The sequence below is a fragment of the Papaver somniferum genome, chromosome 1 (assembly GCF_003573695.1).
Source record: "Papaver somniferum cultivar HN1 chromosome 1, ASM357369v1, whole genome shotgun sequence".
NCBI classification, from domain to species: domain Eukaryota; kingdom Viridiplantae; phylum Streptophyta; class Magnoliopsida; order Ranunculales; family Papaveraceae; genus Papaver; species Papaver somniferum.
Window position 1 is genome coordinate 131,124,686 of NC_039358.1, and position 26,545 is coordinate 131,151,230.

At 35.3% G+C, this 26,545-nt stretch overlaps 3 protein-coding genes and 1 long non-coding RNA gene across 7 annotated transcripts; 1 reads left to right on the forward strand and 3 right to left on the reverse strand.

Annotated features, from left to right (window-relative positions):
* Nucleotides 1-3,160: 3,160 nt before the first annotated feature.
* LOC113350827 lies at nucleotides 3,161-3,787 on the reverse strand. Its single transcript, XM_026594940.1, has one exon. It carries the CDS (start codon nucleotides 3,785-3,787, stop codon nucleotides 3,161-3,163), a length of 627 nt encoding a protein of 208 aa, XP_026450725.1.
* A 1,284-nt stretch (nucleotides 3,788-5,071) lies between these two features.
* LOC113300785 lies at nucleotides 5,072-7,936 on the reverse strand. Its single transcript, XR_003335919.1, has 2 exons — nucleotides 6,981-7,936; nucleotides 5,072-6,754 (listed from the first exon to the last, which is right to left on the reverse strand). It is a non-coding gene; the product is annotated as an uncharacterized LOC113300785 (long non-coding RNA).
* A 780-nt stretch (nucleotides 7,937-8,716) lies between these two features.
* On the forward strand, nucleotides 8,717-15,059 carry LOC113300796 (kinesin-like protein KIN-14Q). Of its 4 annotated transcripts, none has more exons than XM_026549866.1 (19): nucleotides 8,717-8,820; nucleotides 8,911-8,974; nucleotides 9,061-9,108; nucleotides 9,194-9,274; nucleotides 9,350-9,918; nucleotides 10,009-10,180; nucleotides 10,276-10,343; nucleotides 10,427-10,649; nucleotides 10,740-10,816; nucleotides 10,905-11,004; nucleotides 11,114-11,221; nucleotides 11,301-11,477; nucleotides 11,725-11,995; nucleotides 12,155-12,316; nucleotides 12,433-12,648; nucleotides 12,795-12,832; nucleotides 13,435-13,598; nucleotides 13,735-13,860; nucleotides 13,993-15,059. In XM_026549866.1, the coding sequence occupies exons 1-19, from the start codon at nucleotides 8,800-8,802 to the stop codon at nucleotides 14,209-14,211; spliced, it is 2,904 nt and encodes a 967-aa protein (XP_026405651.1). In that variant the 5' UTR covers nucleotides 8,717-8,799; the 3' UTR covers nucleotides 14,212-15,059. The 4 variants fall into 4 exon arrangements, with proteins under 4 accessions (XP_026405651.1, XP_026405652.1, XP_026405650.1 ...); XM_026549867.1 differs by having other exon boundaries at nucleotides 11,755-11,995; XM_026549865.1 differs by having other exon boundaries at nucleotides 11,710-11,995; nucleotides 13,993-15,057.
* Nucleotides 15,060-15,126: 67 nt separating this feature from the next.
* On the reverse strand, nucleotides 15,127-16,760 carry LOC113300842 (U-box domain-containing protein 21-like). The gene has a single exon (XM_026549869.1). The coding sequence runs from the start codon at nucleotides 16,627-16,629 to the stop codon at nucleotides 15,298-15,300; it is 1,332 nt and encodes a 443-aa protein (XP_026405654.1). The 5' UTR covers nucleotides 16,630-16,760; the 3' UTR covers nucleotides 15,127-15,297.
* Between the last annotated feature and the right edge of the window lie 9,785 nt (nucleotides 16,761-26,545).

The window sequence follows — 26,545 nt, forward strand, 5'->3', positions numbered from 1 at the left end:
CCGCACCCTTGCGCATTCTATGCCACTATTTTCATGTTTTAAGAGCAAAATAAAATACCACAAAGCAACTTGAACAATCACTAGCTGAGCATAAACAATTAACTAAAAGAAAAGATTATATCTGGTTAAAGACCTATCCGAGCTTTAGTGTTGGCAATATTATCTAGGTGACAAAAGATTAAGAGAAAAACACAGGATATCACAAAGCAGCTTAAAAAGAAACCAAAAGAGACAAAGAAGGAACATATGACAATAATTTTGAAAATAATAGAGTAAACCTATCTATTTTTTCGTGTTTAAAATATTATCCAGGCGACCCAAAATTAAAGCAAAATCAGAATTTCACAAATCAACTTGATGAAAGTCTAATGTTCAAAACATCAAAGAGCAAAGCATCACAGTTAACTGTACAATGGATGATATTAGTTTAATTCTTATCTCAGTTTCAGTGTTTACAATGTTATCTATGTCACAGTATTAAAGCTGATAACAATATATCACAAAGTAAGCAATATATGGATTTAGTGAAAGAAAAAAATTAGCTCCAAATTGAAAAGATAAAAGGGGGTTTTGATAGAGAAAGAACTTGGGTCTCACTGCTTCTTTCATTGTCAGTCTTCATCAGTGCTTCAATCTTCTCATCAAATGGAATCGTCTTAGTGGAAGGTGGATCGAAATCAATCACGAAAGAACCATATTGGTTAAAATCTTCATTAACTACGATCTCCCCATAAGAGATAGAAGAAAGAGGAGTAAGAAAGCTTTCAGAAGACTCGCAAGAAATTTTTGATTTAGATACAACAGATTCTTCAGACGATGAAGAAAAAAAGATAATGAAAGAAGGTTTGGGTTTTGCATCTAAAATAGGAGTATGAAAAGAATCCTAAGAAGAATAAAGAACAATTAGATCTGATGCTTTAGCAGCCGAAGAAGAAGATCCGATCTTAGAAAGAGATTGATTAACAACATCCAAAACTGAGAGATTCAATGGACAAATACTCAAGACTAGAATTCTTAAGCTTACTGCTGAGAGTGAAGTAAGAATGAAAGGCAAAATGTGGAATTCAGCATATGACTTGAAGATTCTGAATGAGCTATAGAAGAACTGTTTCAACAAGAATCCAAGAAATTTATTTTATTCTTCCAGTGGATGAACATTTGTTCATACTTGATCAATTTCGGTAGAAAACAATTTATTGTTCGGAACCAAAATCATGATTCAAGTTTATCATTGGAAAATAGCCTGGAACAGTGATATGCGTCATTGATGTTGTTCGGGAATGTTTCGAATTGATTTAGAGAAAAATATAGAACTATTATATTCGGAATACAAGACAGTGTTATCAGTCTTACAAACTGAGAAAACTGTTATACGTCTGAAGCCATATTACATTTACTCGTACACGTAGCGAAGTAGCTATATATCGACTTACAGATTTGTGTGATACGCATATTCATATGCATATCATGGGGAAATCTGTTTGATTCGTGATCCGGATAGGTATGTATATTCGTATACAAACCATTTTGGAACTGTGGTAAGGGAACCTGGTTTAAGTATCCAAACCATTATGCGAACAAATACAGTTCTATATTCCTGAACCAGTTTAATACCCCAACTGGTACGCAAACTGAAAAGGTTCTGTGAATTCTGGAACCGGTAAAAAGTCTTAAGGTTTCCAAACCGGTTCGCAAACTGAAAAAGTTCTGTCAACTCCGGAACTCAGTTTTGCACCTTAGTTTGCAAACCGGTACGTGAACTGAAAAAGTTCTGTCAACTTCGGCGTACCATGACTCAACCGATTCACGAACAACTCATGTATTTGTACTTTGTGCACTTACAAATCATGTCGATTGTGTTCAAATGCGATCAAATTATTTCTACGAGATAATTTGCATTTGATCAATTCTTTAAAACACTAGACTTATTTGATCACATGATTGTGACTCAAGATTAATGTCTTCGTGTTCATGAAAATGAGTGTTGAGCTTTTAAGTTCAAATCGGCTAGTTTTGGCTAACATGTTGAACATAGTCTTTGTACACGGTTCGGTTACGGTTTACCTAACCAGAGTGTATATCTTTTTTATGTAAATCAGATTCAAAGTTTTCATCTAACGGTGAATATTGTTTGCTTGGTTCCAAAGCAATCTTAGCTTAAATCTAAAGCAACCTATGCTTTGAATGTCTATAAAAGGGGAACTCTTGGAAATTAGAATCTTTGAGTCCCGATACTACTTTTTGGTGTATCCTAGTTGTATCAAGAGTCGTCCTCTCCTAAAACCCTTTTAGAAGTGCTACACCAGTTGTTCAACCTAGGTTCAAAGACTAAACAACATGGTTAAAAGATTTTTGATTGTTCTGACCTAATAGGAAGGGAACGTCTAAATAAGTATCAGAATCACTTACCAGACTCGTATTAAGGGCCTCGGCAATAAATTCAGAAGCACCAGGACTCATATTACTACTGAAATAGACACTAGATTTTTGGAAATCAAGAATCTGACTAGAAAACATACCAAAATTCTTTAAGATTTCCAGGATACCATTAACATTGTCCATATTAGCTTGAGCAAAGATTGGGATATCATCTGCAAACAATAAGTGAGTAATTGAGGGAGCATTTCTAGCAGCTTTAAAACCATAGATGATTTTATTAGTCTCAGCTACATGGAAACATTTAGAAAGGTATTCCATGGCTATGATAAAAAAAAATAGGGAGAGAGAGAGAGGATCTCCCTGTCTTAAGCCTCTGGAAAGATGATATTGTTCACAAGGTGAACCATTCAGTAAAATGTTCACACTGGTTGTAGATAAACATTGATGAACCAGGGTTGCAAAAAGTATCACAAAATCAAAAAAGTTTCATAACATTTATTAAAAAACTCCATTCTAATCTATCAAAAGCTTTAGAAAGGTTAAGTTTCAAAGCAATAGTGCCACTGTAACCATCTTTTTGCTTCATAGTATGTATCATTTCATGAGCAACTATAATGTTATCATGTATAGGTCAACTAGGGACAAATGCAGTTTGGTAAGGAGATATCAACTTTTTTAGGAATGACTTAATCTTATTTGTTAAGATTTTGGATATGATCTTATATGAAGTGTTACACAGGTCAGTTGGCCTAAAGTCAGAAGGATTTTTGGGTTATTTGCGTTATGAAATCAAAGAAATATAAGTTATATTAAGACTCCTGAGCATAAAACCAGATTCAAAGAATTTTTCAACAACTTCAACAACATCATTACCAACATGTTTCCATTGGGTTTGATAAAACCCAGCTTGGAAACCACCAGCTCCAGAGGAACTCCAAGAAGACATGCTTTTGACAACATATAAAATTTCCTCTTTAGAAGGAGTACTTATCAAACAATCATTATTCACATCAGTTAACAGAGTAGGAATATAATCAAAAGTTGTATCATCAAACACGGGATTAGCAGAACAAGCTATAGAGGAAAAATGAGTGGTAGGTAACTGATTAATACCATCTCTATCATTAAACCAAGTATCACTATTATCACATAAAGCATCAATATTATTCCTATGCTTCTTTCTATTAACTAGAGAGTGAAAATATCTGGTATTGTAGTCCATATCAGTTACAAATTTATCCCTAGATTTTTCATTATATAACTCTTTTTGAATATTAAACCATTTCTCTAATTCCTTATTGAGAAACACTATTCTAGAATGTTGATCAACAATAACATTACTATTCTGGACAAGATTCAACTCCTCCTGGAGTTTGTTTATATTCATCTGAATATCTCCAAACTCCATTCTATTCCAATGAGATAAATTTAAACTAGTAAACTGGAGTTTTTGTTGAAATCTAAAAGCAGGACTACCATGAACATTTATGTTCCAAGCTGAATTCATTTGGTTCTCAAAATTTGCATGCTTAGTTCAAGTACCAAAACACTTAAATGGTCTCCACAAATGTTTAGGAATGGGATTAATAATTAACGTAATATGACAGTGATCAGAGGCAACATGGTTTAAATGAAGAACTTTAGCAGCAGAGAATTATAAAAACCAATCATTATTACCTATACCAAAGTCTAATCTAGCTTTCCTGAAGCCAATATTGTACTTGTTGCTAGACCAGGTGTAATCCCTACCCTCATAACCAATATCAATCAACCCAGAGTCTCTAAATTTGTTCCTAACCCAACCATCGAGACTATTAGAATCATCATTCATATGAAAATTAAAATCACCTAGGACAAGCCATGGTTGGCTAATTTCTTGACTAAGTTCATGTATAAAATTCCATTGTTTTTTTTTTATTCAGGATATGTAGATCCATACATAAAAGAAATTAAAACTTCCGGGGCTTGTGGGTGAATTTTGATAAAAGCATGAATAATGTTATCTGCAGCACAAGATATATCACAAGAAATACCATATTTCCACATGAGAATTAAACCTCCAGCAATGGTTTGAAAAGACGTTTGTGGGGAGCGCTTTTGGGCGCTTCAGGTCCTAAGCGCTTCTAGAGCGCCGCTTTACGAATTGGCTTATATTAGAAAATTAAAAGCTGGCCTTTGAAGTAGGGCCTGTTTCACAATTTCTAACTAAATACTAGATATAAGTATGCCATATGCTTAGTTAGTTTAATGGTTCATTTTATTATGTTTGAACTTTGTAGTTTTCTTTTATTTGGTTGATAACTTCTTATTTATATATTTTAAAAAGCTCGCTTTCGCTTCAGCTTTACGCTTTATCATGAGAGCGCTTCACCCCCACACTTTCGCTTTTTAAAATCTTTCCTCCAGCCAAACCAACTTTACTAATGTAATCATAGTTATGATAGTTCAAAGACTGAGCAACATAGATCGTTTTATTTATGTTCATTTTTGTTTCAGATAAAAAAAATGAAATCTGGGTTTTGAACTTTAATTAAATTATGAAGTTGTTGATTTGTAAATTTGTTTGCAAGACCCTGGACATTCCAGGCTAAAAACTTCATCTTTTATCCTAAAAATTTCCTATTTGTTATAAACAACAGAGAACAGTTTAAGGCGACAATATTAAAAGAATTAAGCCTAAAAGAAACCAATGGAAAGTTGGAATAAAGTGCTATTATAAAAGTTTTGTAGTTGGAAAATACTTGATTCTCCCCAGTTGTACTTGCAGGATGCTTAATCTTATCTGAAACCTGAATACTATCTCCAGCAGTCATCTCCATTGGTGAGGATTCCTTGACTGGTCATAAATTGGATTGGTGATATTAGAATCATAGATATTCAGGGAGTCTTGAGGAATGGAAGATCTCTGTCTTTTACCTAATATGGCTTCAGGTCCTAATTCTAATTAAGGAACTGGCTCTGGATTTTCAATGACTCTGTTGGCATACTCAGGAACAATAAACCTATCAGCAGGAGGGATGAAGGGATCCGACTTCAAAGGTTTTCTAGAATTTTGCTTCAAATTGGGAGCAGATATTTGATGTTGAACAATATGAGTCTTCTTTCCCACCTTCACCTTTCCAAAAGGAACTGGAGTCTTGTGAATACTTTCCAGTGTCTTAGCAGCATCACTACATTTTTCTTTTGAATGCGTAAGAACATAACACTATGGACAGATCTTGTGAGGTTGCTTCTCATAGAAATAGCAAACCCATCTTGTTGATCCCGCAACAGTTATAGATAGAACACCTCTTCTGAGTTGACTGGCCAAATTAATCTTCACATAGACTTTGAAAACTTCACCAGGTTCAGGTAAACTAGATTCTGGTTCAATTGCAGTCACTTCTCCCATAACTTCTCCCATTTCCTTCACTCTGTTTTGATTCATATGCTCGCATCAAGTACTTCAAATTTATCCAGAACTCTTGGAAATCCCATTCCAGCTCCTCATAGATAATTGAGGGGTTATAATGATGCAAGACAACCAAATTATCATTGATACACCATGGTCTTGTTTCGAAAAACATCTTCAACTGAACCCAAATACCAAATTTAAAGATGATAATGTTTTTGTCTAGCACAATGACTTTCACATCCTCCTCTGGAAGAAAATTACAAGTAAACTTAACTTGATTCTGGACATCTTTTCCTGACATCTTCCCTTCCTTGATTATCATACCAATAAGACTAATCTCCATATCATCAGTTTCTTCATTCAAATCTTCAACATAATCATGACCAGGATTTCCAGTTGAGGATAAAACTTGCTCCAAATTAGTGATATTTAACTTAGAGGTGATGTGGGAAACATCCTTATTCTCAGAATTTTTGCTAGGAGAAGAAGCCTATTTCTCCACAAGTTGGCGATAGAGAAAAATAGAGAAACTTTGAGGGATTTCTACTAAGAGATTGAGATGAGAACCTATTGTTACATATTGTTATTTTATAGTCATTCTAGTTAGTGTTTAGAGAAAAATTAGGATCTGAGAAAACCCTAAAATATATAAATGAAGATAATTCACAGAGATTTCTTGAGTCTGTTGAAAAAGGAAACTTTTCTGAAGATGTCAAGACTTTTTGAAATTGAAAAGAGGCTCTAATCCTGAGATTTATATTTGAATTTTGAAATTTCCAAATATTACGTTGTTTTGACCTAATTGTTGGGTAAAACGAGTCCAGACTTTGAACAACCGATTCAGAATACCACCAATTCTGATCGATCATACTGACCTGCAAAAACTGTGAATCCTTTGCTTCAACGAGCAAATCACCAATGAGGCAAACGCTATGACTATTTGTAGAGATAAAGGCAAACGCCATCCAAAGATAAACATACCTGCACTTCAAAAGGGGAGAAAATAATGAGGGATTTGATAAAAAAATGTTGAAAAGGATTGAAATAAAACTTATAGAAAGATTGAAGATAAGATTATTTGCTTTAAAACTAGTTAAAAATCAATCGATAACATAAGAAAACTAGAAGATAATCAAAAAAAATGAAACTGGGTTGACTCAGTTTAGTCGCCCGATTTCAGGAGGAGGAAAAATTGTTTTTGACTTACTTCGATTATAAACCTTGATCATATAGACAAACATTAAAGCCTCTATTTATAGGGTTAGACACAAAACATCTAATGCTATTCTAATCCCTCATTCTACGCCCAAGCTTAGGTGGATAGCTTAGTTGTACAAGACCCACGTGAACCTTCAAATTACACTTATCGCTCTTCTTCAATGTTTTCTTTGTTTAAGAACAAAAAGGGAAACCCCAATCTTTAATCAATTTCTTTGTTAATTTAAGATCTAAAAGGGAAACCAATCTTCAATCAAAAATCAATAAGAGTATTTAAAATCAGTAAATCGGTTCTCTTTTTCTTAGTAATTTGTCTGGAAAATCATCTAAATTTTAATTTTAATTTTAAAAAGTTATTACAAGATCTTGATATTGATCTATGTAAGAGATGGGTTTTTGCCCATTGGAAAATCCCATCTGTTCCATGAGTAACAGACATGAAAAACAAAAACCGAAACTTGAATTGTGTCTTTCCAATTTTATTGTGCAAGGGATCTGAAGAAGATGACTTTCAGTGTTGTTACCAGAAGATTCAATAAGAAGATAGATAAGATTAATTTTACGATTTGTCGATCAAAGAAAAGATTGATTTTGGGCTGATTGATTTTGATATCTCTTCCCAGAAAGAAAGAGAAGGAAAAGTGGCGAAAGTCAATGAAGAAAATCGTTTCAGCATCATCATCGTTCTGCATTCAAAAATAGGGATACTACAACATCATCGCTCCTCAACAAATCTGTCAATCTAAGCACAAAAGAGGAGGGATGAGAGAGCAATTTCCTTTTTTTTCCTTCTTTATAATGGAGATTAGAGAGAGAAAAAAAGAAAGAGCTGATTATTCACGACTTCACGTGACATAGAAACACGTCACTCTGCCACCTTGGATTGGGCGCAGACTAGGGCTTAGTTTAGAGCGCCATGTAGCATTGCCGTTTTTTTTATAAAACTATTATTTCCTTTTATTAACAAATAGTAAAATTTACAAGTAACTGGTTGGGAGTCTCGCAACAAGCTGCGCTCCCACACCCTTCTGAATAGTAAAACCGATTCTGTGAAAGATAAACCTTCATACGTTGTCATTTATATCATGGTAATTCTTAAGTCTCTTCATACGTCGTCATTTCTTCACTGAGTTCACCTAAAGTGGTGAAGGCAAAAACACTGAAGCCGTAGCCGAGAGTCGTGCACTTATCCAAGTACTTCTTGCGTTTGCGAGTAACAACTCTAGAGATAGCCTGGCCCAGAGTGAAATTATGGGCTCCATCCCCTGAAAAAGGCGAAACTCCTGTGATGTCGAAACATGTGTCGCGACCATTCTCCCAATTATATACTATAATGTCTGCTGGTCTCCGATTAGGGTCATTGCTTGACAAAATCCCTAGGGCGACTTCTTTGCGAACTGTTACTCCATTATAACACTATTTGAATTTTTAATATTCATCCATGGATGAAGAAGTGTGGGAATAAAGGATCTAAAGATAGGAATGGTATAAAATTCGAATCACTGTTGGCACTTTCCTATTACTTTGGTTAGGTAAACCAAACAAATTCAAATTTCAAATAATCAACGGTCGAGCGAATGCTTTCTCCCCGATGAAATCAACGGCATTTCTAATGTAACTTTCCTTTTCTGATCCCCCACTCTCTCTCTCTCTCTCTCTCGAAACCATCATTTCTTCTCTTTAATCTTTTTTTTTTTTTTTTTTCAAAATTCATCGCTTTGATTACTCTCTCCCTCTTTATCATCGACTTTTCTCCCCTCTCGATCAAATGGAAGAAAATCTATGGCAAGACCCACTTCTCCTTACTGATGTTTCTTGGCAAGAGAAAGGTACTTTCAACATATATATACACACTACTAGTCACTGTTTTCTCGTTTTCCTTATAAGTTTTTAACCTAATCCAATTTTACACTTAGCAGATATTGTCGAGAATAAAGAGCTCAAAATCTGTCGATATGCCAGATCCTAACCTAGCAGCAAATGGTAGTTTTTGAGTTTTTATTTCTTATCACTGATTTAAGATTTCTGATTCGATGATTTAACTAACTAAGATTCATTTCTTATTGCAGATGATTCTACGCAGGAAGCAGTGGAAATCAATGAAATGTCTCCTAATAGTGAGTTAGACTTTAAAATTTCTTTGATTAGTTTGCATTTCATTAGGGTTTTTCCCAAAATAATGAGATTTTTTCCTATCTCTAGATGTTTATGCTCAGAGAGAGCGGTCAGTGAGTTTCAAATTGAACAACTCCAGTGACTGGCATCCATGTGATCCAATTGACGGTAAACTATACAAAAAACTTTTATAATGTTAAATCCCCATTTTATTTGAGTTTTAATTAGAGGTTTTTGATGTAGGTCGATCACTGCTAGGGTTTTCTCTATCATCTCCGGATCTTGTAATCTGCACTAGCTCTAGCTCACCTGATATTCCCTCTACTAATAGATTTCAAGAAACCCCAAAATTCTTAAATAATGAGACGCCTTCCTTTGAACTCTCTCTTGATAAAGGAATTGGTGGATTAGAAAATGAAGGTAGAGACGAAACAAGTAAGCAAAAAGAATCTACAGAAGCTTCTGTTGAGCTGATGGCTAAGTCGTCTGTCGATAGCGAAATTCAAAAAGGTTCATCTCCTGTGGTTAGTATCAATGCTGGTGGAAATGATTTGTCTATAAACTGTGGTGAGATTGGCTTTTTAGCGGATAGTTTCTTCCAAGGTGGGGAGGTTATAAGAACAGAAGCAAGTTTTGAGGATAACGAAGAAGATAGTCTACTATACCAAACTGCTAGGTCGGGAGATTTCTCTTACAAGTTTCAAAATCTGGAAGCGGGAAAATACACTGTTGATTTGCATTTTGCTGAGATTATATTCACAAATGGCCCTCCAGGGATGAGAGTCTTCAATGTCTTTATACAGGAAGAGAAGGTCAGAAAATCAAAAGTATCTAATGTTTCTTGAAATGGATTGTATAATTCAATATCAGCAACTTAATCAGGTTATAATTTGGTTTTTCAGGTGCTTTCTGAATTAGATATTTACACCCGGGTGGGTTCTAATAAGTCTCTGGTGCTATCTGATCTGCATTGCTCTGTTGTTAATTCAAATGAAGGCCTATCGATCAGATTTGAAGGCGTGATTGGATGCCCCATTGTATGTGGCATTTCAATAAGAAGGGATTCGTTAACAAGTAGGTTTCGAAGAATGTTCCAAGTTCCCTTTGCTAGTACTATTACATATTGAAAATGTGGAATTTCTGATAACTACCCACCTTTTCTGTATTAGATTCCGAAAATGTGGAGTTTCTCAAAGATAGACAAGGGTCTCTAATTGGAGAGCATGAAATGCTGGACGTAATTCTCTTACTTAAATCTGTTGAAGAGCTAGTTAGTTTGATGCAGCAGATGTTCTTGTACTTATCTTTTATCTCTCACAGGATGATCAAAACGATGATTCTAACTTAGTGGGTGAAGGAGAGGTTTCAAAGCTCCGCAGAGATATGGAAAAGCAATATCAGGAGCTAACAGAAACCAAAAGGGTTCTACATGGATTGAAAAGTGATTACGAAAAGAAAGGCAAAGAATGCCAAGAAGCTTGGATGTCTCTGCGAGATCTCCAAAATGAGCTTATGCGCAAATCCATGCATGTTGGATCTTTAGGTATGAATAAATAGGTTTTGGAGTACTTTCCATAACAAACGGATTTAATTTTGGTTGAACAACATCTCAATCATGGTCTTCTTTTCGTAGCTTTTGCAATTGAAGGACAAGTCAAGGAGAAGAGCAAATTGTTTTCATCCCTCAGAGGTTTGACCAAAAAGTTTAAGGTGCTAAAATGAATTATCAGGCTTGAAATCTGTATTTTTGAATCAAAAGATTATTTCGGTTTGACTCTTAAAAATATTTGACGAACAGATTCTAAAGATTGAGCATTCCGAACTATCAGAGGAAGCATTGCAGTATAAGGAGTGCCTTGCGGATATGGTGCAAATGACCTCTACGGTTCAGTCTGCAAGTATAACTTAAATACCCTGTTGATCTTATTTAGACACACACTCTCTCTATTTCTCCCCACTCTCCTGTGATTAAGTTGTTTGCTCATTTTTTTTTATCTTTGTTGATAGTGACCAAGCACATATATTTGGAGAAGGAAAACAGTGATCTCAGGATGAAATTTATTAATGGCGCCAAGGAACGTAAAGAGCTTTACAATAAGGTTCTTGAGCTGAAAGGTAAGAATATGCAAACACGCTATTCATGATAGTGATTCAGAGCAGAAGAAGGATAAGGAACATGAACTATTGTTTGCAGGAAATATAAGGGTCTTTTGCAGATGTAGACCTTTAAATGCAGAAGAAGTTGCCAGAGGAGCTTCTATATCAATCGATTTTGAATCCGCAAAAGACGGAGAGCTTGTGGTGAAATCCAATGGAGCACCCAAGAAAATGTTCAAATTTGACTCAGTTTTTGGCCCACAAGCAGACCAAGGTAAACAATGGAATTGGAAGAACTTAACTATTTGTGGATAGAAATCCTGATTACATGTATTTTCATGGACTTGATTAATCGTACTTGGGAAGCTAAAAGGCAGCGGCGCAGTGCTTATGGCTTTAAAATTTAAGTGCTACTTTGTTATGGTCTGATGACATCTTAATTGACCGTAGGGAGTGAATAGACTATGAGATCTCTAAACCTCTATTTTCTGTTCTTTCTTGAATAACTGATATATTTGAAGATACGGTACCCTTTGCCACGTCGGTTTTAGATGGATACAATGTCTGTATATTTGCGTATGGGCAGACAGGAACTGGCAAGACCTTCACAATGGAAGGAACAGAAGAAGCACGCGGAGTTAATTACAGGACTCTTGAGGAGTTATTCCGCATCATGAGAAATCGACAGGGCCAATACCGGTATGAAGTTTCTGTAAGTGCCTTGGAAGTCTATAATGAGCAAATACGAGATCTGCTCGTGCCAGGATCACAACCAGGAGTTGGGGCAAAGAAGTAAGTGTTTTTTAATGTTACCAATTTGTAATGATGCCTGGATATTTCTAAATAGTTCATGTATCCATGTCACATGCATTTGACACTTCCCAATATTTTTAAAAGGTTTTACTTGTTTGCACACATTGATATCTAAGTATTTAACCATACTGCATTTAGGCTTGAAATAAGACAAGTTGCAGAAGGAGTCCATCATGTACCTGGACTAGTCGAAGCCCATGTTACCGATATGAATGAGGTTTGGGATGTTCTACAGACAGGCAGCAAGGCTAGGGCTGTTGGTGCGACTAATGCAAATGAGCACAGCAGCCGATCCCACTGGTACCCCTTTTCTCTCTTTTCGTGATATGCAAGAAACCGATATGTGCTTTTTTATCTGCTGTTGTGGACTTTTTAGTGCAGTTTTACTGAAAGTTCACTTGTGGCATCTGATGCAGCATTCATTGTGTTATGGTGAAGGGAGAGAACTTGATAAATGGAGAATGCACAAGAAGCAAGTTATGGCTTGTTGACCTTGCTGGAAGTGAGAGAGTTGCTAAGACAGACGTTCAAGGAGATCGACTGAAGGAAACTCAAAATATTAACAGATCTTTATCTGCACTTGGCGATGTGATATCAGCACTGGCGACCAAAAGCCCACATATCCCTTTCAGGTCATCTTTTAAGAGGAAATCTTATGAAGATAAAAATTTAATATCGTTATAAAATTTGGCTTGTTTTCATATGATTGTTTTCTTTATTTTATTTTATTTGATGCCTAATTAACATTCTGATTGTCGAATATTCCCAATTTGTGCAGGAATTCAAAGCTCACTCATTTGCTCCAAGATTCTCTAGGTATTTTCCCGTCTTCTCTAGTTAATTTTGAAGTTATTGAAACTGGACCGAGGATTGCGTTTTTCTGTTGCTTATATTATATGCCACAGAATAATTACTACTCCAACTAATCACATCAGAGATAACATCCCATGGACCATAACAATTGCTGAATAGAAACGAAAAACCAAATTTCTTAACCATCAGGACCCTAACATAGCTCACACACTTCCAAAGTGGATGTTCATGGCAACCCACTCTATCAACATATAGTTTTCCCCTTCTTGTGATTGAACCCTGACATGGTTGAGTAATTACCACCTTAAAAGAAATTGCTGATAAAGAGATGACATACAAATTAAACTACCTTGCACTAGAACTGAAACTGTAAAACTCTCCTAGACAATCTTTATATAACTAGAGAGCCAAAAGTATTTATCTCTTGTGGTGATATCTGCTTCTCATCACACCCTTCTGGTGTTCTTCCAGCCATGAATTTAGAGTATGTTTAGCTGTTACCTGGAGAATTTATCCCCTACACATCTTGAAGTACTCCGTCATTTTCTGTTTCTCTCTCTTTTAGCTATATTAATCTGCTCAATTCTTACTATGTGTGTCCGTAGGAGGAGACTCGAAAACTCTTATGCTTGTACAAGTCAGTCCTAACGAAAACGACCTGAGTGAGACACTGTGCTCTCTGAACTTTGCAAGCAGAGTGAGAGGGATAGAACTTGGTCCGGCCAGGAAGCAGTTGGACATCAGCGAGCTTGAGAAATGCAAACAAATGGTATGCCATAGATCATCTTGGGTAAACTTTTTTTTTGTTTTTCTTGATTTTTGGTTTGTTCTTGTTTAGGTAATAATGAATTGAATTTATCAGTTATTTCCATTTCATCTGCTCAAACTTCTGACTATCATTTTAGGTTGAGAAGGCAAAGCAAGAGATGAAGATTAAGGATGCATATATCAAGAAGATGGAAGAGACTATCCATAGTCTTGAACAGAAGTCAAAGGCAAGAGATCTGAACAGCAAGAACTTGCAAGACAAAGTAAGATTGTCGCTTTATTCCTGATTCCAAAGCACTGCAAATTATTTTATTTATCTCATAATTTACCCCCGAGTCAGATTTTCAATAAGCGTTTTTTGGTAATGCACAATTAATTTTGTTCCCCTTATACAGGTTAAGGAACTGGAATCGCAACTTCTGATAGAAAGAAAACTAGCTCGACAACATGTTGATACAAAAATAGCTGAACAACAACAGCATCAGCAGTCACAGCAAAAACAGCAGCAAGATGACCTAAGTTCTGTGGTAACAAAACCCCCATTGCCTATCTTACAGCCACTTGGAATCCAGAAAAATAGTAGTGCTGCTCCCCACTGGGTAAGGACATGGTAAATCTCATTCGTCCACTTACAGAGAACAATAGCATCTTGCAACCTCCAACTACACCTCCTTTATTCGATAACTTCCTCAAATACAACAAAGCAGCAGAGAAAGAAAACAAACCAGAGAAAGAAATCAAACCTGAGAATGAAAACAAATTCGAAATGGCCGACATTATCCAACAAATACCAAAACGAACTGGTAGGGTCTCAATGTGCACTGCTGCTCCCCGTCGGATTCCACTTGTTACGGCTCCCAGAAGAAACTCGATAATGCCATTGCCAACTTCATCATCAAACTTAGCTTCAACTCCAGCATTACTCGTGGTGAAAAGGCCAGAAAGTTGGCAATAAGAAGGTCAATAGTATACTGCGAAAGTGAATCCCCAGGTTGAAAAGATTAAAGAAATCACAGAAGCATGTGAAAGTGAATCCCCAGAGCAGGCGACCTGGAGTCTTAAAGGCCAGAAAGTTGGTAATAAGAAGGTCAATAGTATACTGCGAAGAAGCCTCCAAAAGAAGGTTAGTATTAAATCATCTCCACTGCAGCAGCATATGAGAAGAGGCGGGCCAGAAAGAACGCGACTTACCATGGTTGGTAAAGGGAGATCCGCGCAAAGATTTCTGCTCAACAACGGGGTACCAAAAGAAGTACCACAGAAGCATAAGGAAAAGGAGAGAGGATGGAATCTATGATTAGAAAAGAAGAGTTGGAAGTTGTTTTTATGATGAGATTAATCTTTGTACAAAAATTAACTGATATCTGAAAACAAAAAGGCTGCTCGCTTTTTTCTCTTGATCTTAAATTTGAAAAACTAAAAGATTTGTGTGCAACTAATGAATCCTGATTTGATTGTATTCAACTATATTAAAATCTTGTTTCATACATCAATATTGTTTCATTTTTGCTTTATTTTTAGACTGGGAATTTTGTGAAATTAACAGTACTAATCAAGAAGATTTCAAAATCTTTTACATAGTTCCTTAATCGTATATTCTTTGTACAGAAAAATCGCTTAACAAAGTGTAAAAAATAATATGTATGCTCTATGCCTAAGCTTTTTCTTTCATCACTCAATTACAAATGTAACCAAACTACTCAAAATGGTCTTGCAAGTTGCTTAAAATCCATTGATTCAATACATTCGGCTGTATTCCTTTTGTTGTTCATCAATTTCAAAAGCTCAGTTACCTTCTCTTTTGTTCTTTCGTTACAGCCAACTTGCAACATCAACAAAAGCTTTTGGAAAGCACCAGCTTGTAAAGCTTCAACCAACACACTTCTTTCTTGATCTCTCTTCTCATCATTCTTGCAGAGTTTCAAAAGAGCCGATACGGAGAACTCCGTCACCAAATCCGAAATCCGAAGAAGTTTTTTAACCAATACTGGTATTGTTAAAACATGATTGTAACCCTTCTCTAAACCTTCTTTAACACTGAATATTCCATCAAGAACACCTAGAGCTTTCTCACATATGCTTCTATCTGAATCAACAAGAATTTCCACAAGCAGTGAAACCAAACCCATATCTGCAAATCTTGCTTTGATCTTCTCATCATTCGATGTGACTAAATAGTATATAATTACTAAAGAAGATTTTGTAGTTGTAGAGCATATTGGTTCTTTAACTAGCTTAAATAAAGCCTCCATAGCTCCATCTATTTCCGCCAAATCTTTTCGCCGGTGGCCTGAGGAAAGAACATCTTTGATTGCTAAAACGGCGTTGCGTCTTCTTGAGATACTTCCTGACGTTGTAAACGATACCATGCGACGTAAAGACTCGGATGATCCTAAATATGATTTACCTTCTGTGTCAAGTGGGCATGTCCATGGCAACACTTCTAAGATCTCCTCAAGTAATTCTTCTGCACTATTATCTTTCACTGACGCAAATTTGTGGAATGTTGCTGACAATACACTGCCGGTTCCGTTAGAGACGATAGTCCGCCTGTTTCTCTCGCATTCTCGACCAAAATTCTTGATCTTTTTCACCAGTTCCATACATTCAGAATGATTTCCACGCTGAGTAGCTGATGTAATACTTGAAAGAATTTCAAAGACTTGAATGGAAGAGATTGGAATTCGAGGTGTTGGAATACGTTCAATTCCATAAGAACGATTATCCACACACCAATCTTGTATCATTCTACGAATAGTATGATTTGGGATTTGCTCCATGTTTTTTAACACTTGCATCGTGACTGGACAAGTGAAGTTCCCGGCTTCAATCCATTTTTCGATACTCTCTCGATCGTAAGTTATACCTGTTGATAACGTAACAGGATCTTTCATAAGATCAAGTGATATCGGACATAGAAAATGCCTCGGAATTCTTACTTCCATCTTTTGTTCACTTATGTTATTTGATAACGACGGAATCTTACCGCATGCACGTCTTCGAGCTTTTCGTTCTCTCCATGTTGAGATCATGATTATCAACTAGTTTTTACCTGTTGTATAGAGTTCTTGATTTGCTACAGGTTAATCAAGAGTACTGCCTTTTTTGTTCACAATGGGAATGTACAGTTCTTTCTTGTAAGTTTGTTTGGTTTGATTCTGAAGATAAGAAGGCATGGCTGTATATATATTATATATATGGAATATATATAGTAGGTGAACGCGGCTTAGGAGACTAGAAACATGAAGAAAGAAAGGTTCAAAGTGAAGACCGTGTATGCAATGGCAGAAAGAGTTTGGAATGTTGACTCTTGAAACGTTCAAACCGTAAACACGGACTAAAAGTCAACAGAGTTGACAGAGAAGAACTAGAACAAGCACTGATGTCCTACCGACCAAAGAAAGAAAAATTGTTTTAAACTACTGCAATAAAAACAACTTCTACAGAAACTAGCGAAAAGGTTAATTAGGTCGGACAACAATTAGAAGTCGTCTTTAATATACTATATTAACTAGTGCTCGTACCTCTAATTTTTTGGTATACTTTTATTTTTATTTTTGTGAATGGGAAACTATATTTGAAAAGTTACCAACTATGAGGCTGCTATTTGTGTGCTGCCTTACTCGAAGTTGTCCCGTTCCAGTTATCCCCCATACAAGTGGAGGATGGGGGAAAAATATTAATACCAGAGTGTGATTGGAGATAATCATAATTTGCAATAGACAACCGGATAAATAACAATATATTGAAGGGGAAAAAAAATTAATAACAGAGTCTCATTGGAGAAATATCTTAATAGGTTTTAATTCTCATATTACGTACACTAAAACTATGTGGATTAGAAATTATATTATCTAATAACATTTATATGTATCGGCTAAAAAAATTTAATAATAATCACAAGTTATTCATAACTAAAGTTTAATGGGTCAAAATCAAGGACGAGCTATGCTAGCCCTTCATATCTCTTATGTGTCTGGCTATTTGTATTATGCAAATATCATTGATGACTTTACAAAGCACTGTTGGGTCTTTCCCTTAGTAAGTCTGATTTCAAAAATGTACTCATCTCTTTTATCAATAATTTTGAGAATTTCTTCAGTTTGTCTGTTTTTTATAGTAATAACTAATAAGAATTTTATTAATGTGGGATAGGCATAATATGCCTTGAAATAACAGCTTCAATCCAGGGAGAAAAATCTTTGAACTCCTCTAATGTCAACTTATCTAATCTAACTTTTCTAGAAATACTGTCTGCTAAATTATTGTAATCTCTTTTGACATGAGAGATTTTCCAAAAACTGAAACTAGATAGAATATTTTTAATATCTTGTAAGAGTTTGTTATTTTCATCTGATCTGAATATTATCAGTGATTATGGAATTAACTACTACTTCTGGATCAACAATCAGGTGAAAGTTGTCCAGCTTTAAACCTTTGCACCATCTCAAAGCTTCTAGTATGGCCATGCTTTCCCCTGCCTCTGCATCCATTACTCCACTTGCATAGGAGCCCTTGACTCTTTCACAGCCACCTGTATTAGAAAAGAGTACCATGACAGTGCCAGTTTCATTAGTAAGATGATTAAAAGAAGCATCTACAAATAATGTAAACTGAAAGTTTTCTCCTTGCAATACAGAGTTAGTGACAGTAGAATCCTTAATAACAGGGTGCATAGCAAGATTGAAATTATTCAGATGGTACTTAATTCTGGAGGCAGTTGAAATAGGGTTGAGAATTTTGTCCTGAAATATGTGTTCACATCTCTCCTTCCATATAACCCAGCAGCCCACCATGAGTATATTCCTCCACTTAATCAAATCTTCAGCTTCAACATTATTAGTGTTATTAAACCATGAGAGGATCCATTCTTGAACTGATGAACAATTATGCCTTATCTGATCAATGTCAATGTTGACCATTCTCCAAACAGCTCTGGCATGAGCACAAATAATGAGAAGATGATAAAGAGATTCATCTTCATTATTACAGATGCTACAAACAGTGTCTCTGTCTTTGTTGTACTGAGATAATCTTAACTTTGTAGGAACAATAAATTTCAGACACTTCCAAATAAAAAGCTTCACTATGTGTGGCAGATTCATATTCCATAAATCCTTCCAAGTCTTTTTAGGCACAGTGTTGACTGATGCTTGATTATTTATTCTTGTTTCAGCTAACTTGTTGTAGGCACTCTTTACTGTAAAGATTCCATCTTTTGTATGCTTCCATTTAACTTCATCTTCTCTGTCAGGAGATATCACCATACACTTCACTCTGTCTATAATTTCAGGAGAAAAGAGATTTGATAGTAAAGGAATATTTCAAGCTGCAAAATCAAGCAGAATTAGTTCACTAACCAGAATGTAGGAAAGGTGAGAAGGATCTTTAGGAGTTGGTTTAATATCTAAACCAATAATCCAGTTATCCATCCAGATCCTAGTACCTTTCCCATTGTTGATTTCCATACAATAGCTTTCTTGTAGAATATGTAAACCAGTTTTAATACTTCTCCATACCTAAAAGGAGTTATGTTTCTTAGTATGAATGTGTAAGAAATCTTCTTGTTTGAAGTACTTGGCCTTGTGGACTTGAAAAACAAGTTGATCTTTCTGAGTACTTATTCTCCATGCCAGTTTGGTTAAAAGTGCATGATTCAGCATTTCAAGATCTCTGAAAGCTAATCCACCCAAATCCTTAGGAATACATAAACTTTGCCAAAAGATGAATTTTGTGCCTTTGTTATTCTTATGACCCCACCAAAACTTCCTTTGCTGAGTATCAAGCTTCTTAATCAATATTTTTGGCATTTTGAATTAATAGTCTTCTCAAAACTTTCACTCTTCCCAAAGGCATCACCCATGAGATGTCATGTCCTCATACACCAGAACGTAATGGTGTTTCTGAAGTTAAACACAAACATTTGCTAGGGGTAACCAAAAATCTTTTGCTTCAAGCTCATCTACCTATTCAGTATTGAGTAGAAGCTTTACAAACTGCCAATTTTCTTATCAACAGATGACCTGCAATATCAGTTTAGTTTATATCTCATTATCAATCCCCTTTTTAATAAAATGCATGATTACAAACTGTTAAAAGTCTTTGGTTGTGCATGTTATCCTTGGCTCAAATCATACACAACTAATAAACTCAGTCTTAGAAGCAAAGAATGTATTTTTCTAGGTTAAAGTCAATCTCATAAAGGTTATAGGTGTCTTGATTTATCTTCTGGCAGAATCTATATTTCAAGACATGTTATTTTCAATGAATCTCATTTTTCTTCTCAGCTACAGCCTAATTTTGTATCAGACACATCCATTCAATCTTCTAGTATCCATTTTGATCATGCATCTTTCGCTCCACCTCATTTAGCCTCTACAAATCCAAATCCATCCAGTGCTTTAGTAGATGTTTCTGCTTCATCTACATATACTCCTTCATCTATTATTGTGAATGATCATTGAAAAAGCGGGGGTCTAACAACCACACTCAATATTTCGTTAGGCAATCTGTATGGACTAACTCCAATATAATTCCGTTAGAATCAACTAGACAGTCAGACTCAATCAAAGAAATATATCCAAGAGTTGTATCTCTATTTCTCAATACAATCTGCGATCGAACAAATAGAAATCTGTGAGCCCGATTGATATGAGAAATAACTTGAACGGTATCAAAAACCAATGTTCAAGTGTCAATCAATTACTACCCAACAAACATGGTCGGATTTCCCAATTGACTGAACTACGCACAACCTATGATATTTCAATTATATAAAATATAATGCAGAAAAAAAATAACATAGACACCAGAAATTTTGTTAACGAGGAAACTGCAAATGCAGAAAACCCCCGGGACCTAGTCAAGTTTTGAACACCACACTGTAATAGGCCGCTACAGACACTAGCTTACTACAAATTGACTTCGGACTGGAATGTAGTTGGGCCCTAACCAATCTCACACTGATCAAGGTACAGTCTTGTTCCTAACGCCTCAGAATCCCAGCAGGACTCTGCGCACTTGATTCCCTTAGCTAATCTCACCCACAACTAAGAGTTGCTACGACCCAAAGTTGAAGACTTATAAACAAATCTGTCTCCCACAAAAATGTTTATTCTGATAAATAAATCTGTCTCCCACAGAAATACCTATGAAGTTTTGTTCTGTATTATGATAAATCAAGGTGCACAGGAACCAATTGATTATCCGGTCTTATATTCCCGAAGAACAACCTAGAAATATCAATCAATATGTAGTAGAAAAATTTATTGTGGAATCACAAAGAATTAGACGAAGAGCTTTGTGGTTACTTTTTAATCTTACATATCGGAGATAAATCTCGAGCAAAGCTTAGAGAATATAGTACTCAACACGATAGAACAAGTAAGATTAGAATAAGCAACTACAAAGAAAATAGTTGGATCTGGCTTCAGAATCCCAATGAAGTCTTTAAGTCGTTAACCTATAATGGTTTTTGGAAAAACCTAGGTTAAAGGAGAATCGACTCTAGACGCAACTAGTATCACATATGAGGTGTGGGGATTAGGTTTCCCAGTTGCAAGAGTTCTCCTTTATATAGCCTTTCAAATCATGGTTTGCTAAGTTAGCTTAGAAACAAAGCATTTCATATTCAGCGTTAGATGAAAACCCGATTTAAGATACAAACTAAGTCTGCTTGAAACCAAAGAAATATCTCTCCACCGTTAGATGGTCTTAGCTTGTCACACACAAATGAAATATACTTTCATTTAGATGTGGGTAACCGTACCTAAACGTGTATATTGAGTTGGCTCAATAATAGTTAACCGTAGTTATCCATATGCATAATTTTTTCTTAACCACATTCATCTAACACATTTAGATCAACTATGATGATCAATCAATCATGAAAGATAATCAAATGAATCTAATTGTGTTTCATAGAGTTGTTCAATTGTTGTCAATCACATATAAGTATATATGATCTAATTGAAGCAATATCGGATTGATTCGTAATGTGCTAAGTACAAGAATCAGTTCATGAACATTAAGCCACGGTTTGCAAAGATTTCATTCCTTATTTCATAAATGCATCTGTTCATGAGTATATAAACATATTAAACCGATTTTAAAACTTTGACCACTAAGTTTGCAAACGGGTATGCAAACTTTAGTTCCGGACTTTGGTCTTGTCCAACAGTTTGCAAACGGGTACGCAAACTGTCGTCCCGGACCTAACTCAGGTAGAACCGTTCGCATACTGGTATGCAAACTTGGTTCCAGGACTTTAACAACTAAAACCGTTTGCATACTGGTATTCAAACTTTGTTTCCGCACCTGAATCACACCAACACAGTTTATACACTAAGTACGCATACTGTGATGTTTTCCAGACATGGGTTTTAGTTCTATACTCCCATTTCAATCATTGAAACATTCTTAGAAGACGACAATGGCTGTCTCACACAAACCATTAGCTTATAAAAAATTTCAAGTGATCGAATGATCAATACGAAACTTTCCAAGTCGACTCAAATGATTGTCTCACACAAATCATGTAAGATGTTTCAAGACAATTTCCACATGAACATATTGTGACTTATTATTTAGTTTCCAACAAATAAATTGTTTCCAACTAAACTCGTCAAGAATAATGATAAGTAGCTAAAGCAAAATGCTACCAATACATATTTCGAGAAATAGATAAGCGAGTTATACTCAGCTCGAAATAACAAATTTGTTGATATGAAAGTCTATATCACAATTCGACTTTTGTCTCAATAGGAGATATAATAGAATAGAATAAACTTCTGAGTGATAGATAAGTTTTAGTCTCCACATACCTTTTGTTGATGAAGTTCCTCTGAGTTTTGCAGCAGATCTTCGTCTTCAGTTGTAAGCACCGTGAAGTCTAAATCTCAACTACACAATATATCCTAGTCCGAAACTCCTATAAGTAGACTAGAAATCAAGACTATAGTTTTGATCAACTAAACTTGACAAACAAGCTTGAGATAGCAATGCTTGCGAGTTCGACCGAGAAGTTTTCTAACAATCTCCCTCTTTGTCAATTTTAGTGACAAATGTATCAATACATATGGATTACAAAATAAACAAACTTTGTAGCTTCTCATCTATCATGCTTGATTTCCTTGGTTCTTCAACATTCCTTGAATTCTTCGCCGCTCCAAGTATTCCAGTGATTCTAAATGCGTTCGACTCAGCATAATTGTTGTTGAAGATCCGTAGCTATAACAATACGAAAACAATTGTTCTCAAATATTGTTATACATTGTCAGAGTATTATTACACAACATCAAAGTCCAATTGCATCACAAGATTCACAACTTTGACAATAATACTATGGTGATATGTATCACTCCCCCTTAGTCAATACTTCATCTCACAATGAAAACCACTCCCCCTTACATAATGATCCGTAAACCATATGTATGTACAAAATAATTCTCCCCCTTTTTGTCAATATAAATTGGCAAAGGTACGAAAATTATGGGATCATAATGAAATTCTCATAGAGATACTTCATGACTAAAAGAGAACATACCAACTTTGTTTCGATGATTTCACATAGTCGAAACTTAGTGTATTCATAAAGGAGTTAATAAAGATACAAGATAACTCCTACAATATTCCACAACCACACTCCCCCACAAAGATTTGGCAATTAAGCGCAAGTTCAGTTAAGAACTCTCCCCCACAAAATGTCATTCCCGAAAGAACAACAAGAGCGACCTTACTTTTAACAAGAAAAGAAGGATTTCTTTGGACATTAACAAATTACATGAAACATGAATGTGTATCCAGAAAACTCGAATAAATTAATCCACAAGAGACCTTATTGAGTAATTTAATCGGAAATGCTCAACATAAGGAAACTTTCGGAGCCATACAATACTTTCACATAAAAGTGGATCAGGGAAAGATCAATATTGTGGAATATTCAAAAGTTCATTCTATTTTCCATCAATATTTGCATAATGACACAATAGACTAACTTCTGACGTATATGAGATAATCATAGTTCACGGACGTAACCACACATATCCCATAACATATTTTTCCAATATATAAAACCAATAAAGATTAATACTGCAAAATCATCTTCCAAATAACTTAGCATTTAAATAAATAAATCTAAAAATATTGCAAGATGAAAATCCGTTGGCAATAGCTATGTGTAATCACAACGTATGCTATTCCAAACCATGGTTATCCTTCTTAAAACACAAGAATAAATTCTCATAAGAAGTTTCCTAGACTTTAAGATCCTTGAAAAATTCTTTATCGTCCCCGAACTCCTTGTCGTCAACAGACATTGGAACATAAGGTTCATGAAGAAAGGATTCAATTCCAACAAACCTTCTTGATTGATACCGATCCAGGGCCTTCTGAATTTCAAGAGTTCTTAAAACAATAGCCTTTATTTGATACATCTCCATCCTTGTTTCTTTCAACTCTTGAAGAACACCAGAAAACTTTTGAAGAGTTGAGGGGTTAGCCCTTGGTTTCTTCATATTCTTACCTTTTCTCTTTAAAGTTGTAGAAGGATGAGATTTACCATTTTCCTTCATGATTGATGGATTAACAATCAATTAACATCTTTTCCATTAGAAGACATGATGCTTGTAGTCTCCATTCAACTATGGGATTGTGAGAGATACACAAAACTAGCTCTACAAGTAATCTTTTGATAAAAAGAGTTTTCAGGGAAGGAAAAGGAATGTGGGGTTACGCATACTATGATGTTTACCAGACATGGGTTTTAGTCCTAAACTCCAATTTCAATCATTGAAATATTCTTAAAAAACAACAATGGCTTTCTCACACAAACCATTAGCTTATAAGCAATTTTCAAGTGATCGAATGATCAATATGAAACTTTCCAAGTCGACATCAAATGATTATCTCACACAAATCATGTAAGATTTTTCAAGCTATTTCCACATGAACATATTTTAACTTATTATTTAGTTTCCAACAAATAAATTGTTTCCAATTAAACTCGTCAAGAATAATGATGAATGTATCTAAAGCAAAAATATACCAACACATATTTCGAGAAATAGATAAGCGAGTTATACTCATCTCGAAATAACAAATGTGTATAATATGAAAGTCTATATCACTATACGACTTTTGTCTCAATAAGAGATAGAATAGAATAAACTTCTGAGTGATAGATAAGTTTTAGTCTCCACAAACCTTTTGTTGATGAAGTTCCTCCAAGTTCTTCAGTTAATCTTCGTCTTCAGTTGTAAGCGTCGTGAAGTCTAAAATCTCAACTACACAATATATCCTAGTCTGAAATTCCTATAAGTAGACTAGAAATCGAGAATATAGTTTTGATCAACTAAACTTGACAAACAAGCTTGAAATAACAAATGCTTGCGAGTTCGACCGAGCAGTGCTCTAACAATCATAATATGACTACTAGGGGCAAAAAGGGAATATATTAAGCCAAAATCATATGCTGCTACTAAACATCCTATATCTGACAAATTAATTGCTTTAGCAGGTATTTCTACTCCTACATGTTTTGCTTAGGATAATAAAATTCCTAAGTGGAGAGTATCTCTAGTAAATGAGTATACAGCCTTGAAGAATGTTGGAATATGGTCATCAGTACCACCTGTTGCTGGTCAAAATGTAGTAGGGTGTAAATGGGTATTCAGAATTAAATACAATTCATATGGTTCTATAGAGAGATCCAAATCTAGGTTGGTGGAAAAGGGTTTTAATCAACAACAAGGAGTTGACTTTGATGAAACATTCAGTCCAGTGGCCAAGCCTCAGAACCATTTTTGCAATGACAATTCAGTTTGATCGGTGCATTAGACAACTTGATGTAAGTAATGCCTTTCTGCATGGAGATTTGAATGAGGTGGTTTATATGCAGCAACCTCCAGGTTTTGTGGATGAAACTAAACCTGATCATGTTTGCCTTCTTCACAAATCCCATTTATGGTCTTAAACAAGCACCCAGGGCTTAGTATGACAAATTAAGCAATGCTCTTCTCAATCTTCAATTTGTGAATTCTACTGCAGATACTTTTTTATTTGTATATCATCAAGGTGATCAGACAATAGTGGCTCTTGTGTATGAAGATGATATTTTATTCTCAGACAGCTCTTCTAATTTTATTCAGGAAATTATTATTCAACTGCAGAATCTATTTCCTATCAAAGATTTATGAGATTTTCATTACTTCTTAGGACTAGAAGTTAAAAAAACCTCAACAACAATGACAATTTCTCAAACCAAATACACACTGGATTTACTCACTAAGCATCATATGAAGGGTGTTAAGCCTTGTTTGACTCCCATTGTAGCTTCTGCAAAGTTGACATCAAAAGATGGTGAATTACTTGAGAATTCAACTGAATACAAAAACTTGGTTGGTTCTTTACATTATCTCACTTGGACAAGACCTAAGGTATCCTATGCAGTGAATCAAGTATGTCAGCTCATGCAAAATTCAAGAACTGCTCATTTTACATCTGCAAAGAGAATTTTAAGATATCTCTAAGGGCACTAATTCTCATGGTTTACTTTTCACAAAAGGTAGTTCATTTTTATTGGGATTTTCTGATGTTAATTAGGCTGGAAGCATTGAGGACAGAAGATCAACAGGGGTTATTGTATTTTTTAGGTCCAAATCCAGTTTCATGGTCTTCTAAGAAGCAAACAACAGTAGCTAGGTCTTCTAAAGAAACGGAATACAAGACACTTTCTCACAGTGCAACTGAAATTATATGGATCTGTTACCTCTTACAGGATTTATTCTTTTCCTTACCTTCAATGCCTATGTTAGGCTATGGCACCATCAGTTCTATCTCTATTGCTTCAAACCCAATACAACACTCAAAAATGAAGGATGTCCACATTGACTATCATTTTATAAGGGAGCTTGTTCAGACCAAGGATTGGGATGTGTTTTATGTATCTAC

Coding starts and splice junctions, on each gene's coding strand:
- LOC113350827 (XM_026594940.1), bottom strand. CDS start 3,787: ATGGAGTTTGGAGATATTCAGATGAATATAAACAAACTCCAGGAGGAG.
- LOC113300796 (XM_026549865.1), top strand. CDS start 8,800: ATGTTTCTTGGCAAGAGAAAG. Junction 8,821..8,910: donor TGTTTCTTGGCAAGAGAAAG/GTACTTTCAACA, acceptor TACACTTAGCAG/ATATTGTCGAGAATAAAGAG. Junction 13,599..13,734: donor TTGAGAAATGCAAACAAATG/GTATGCCATAGA, acceptor CTATCATTTTAG/GTTGAGAAGGCAAAGCAAGA.
- LOC113300842 (XM_026549869.1), bottom strand. CDS start 16,629: ATGATCTCAACATGGAGAGAACGAAAAGCTCGAAGACGTGCATGCGGT.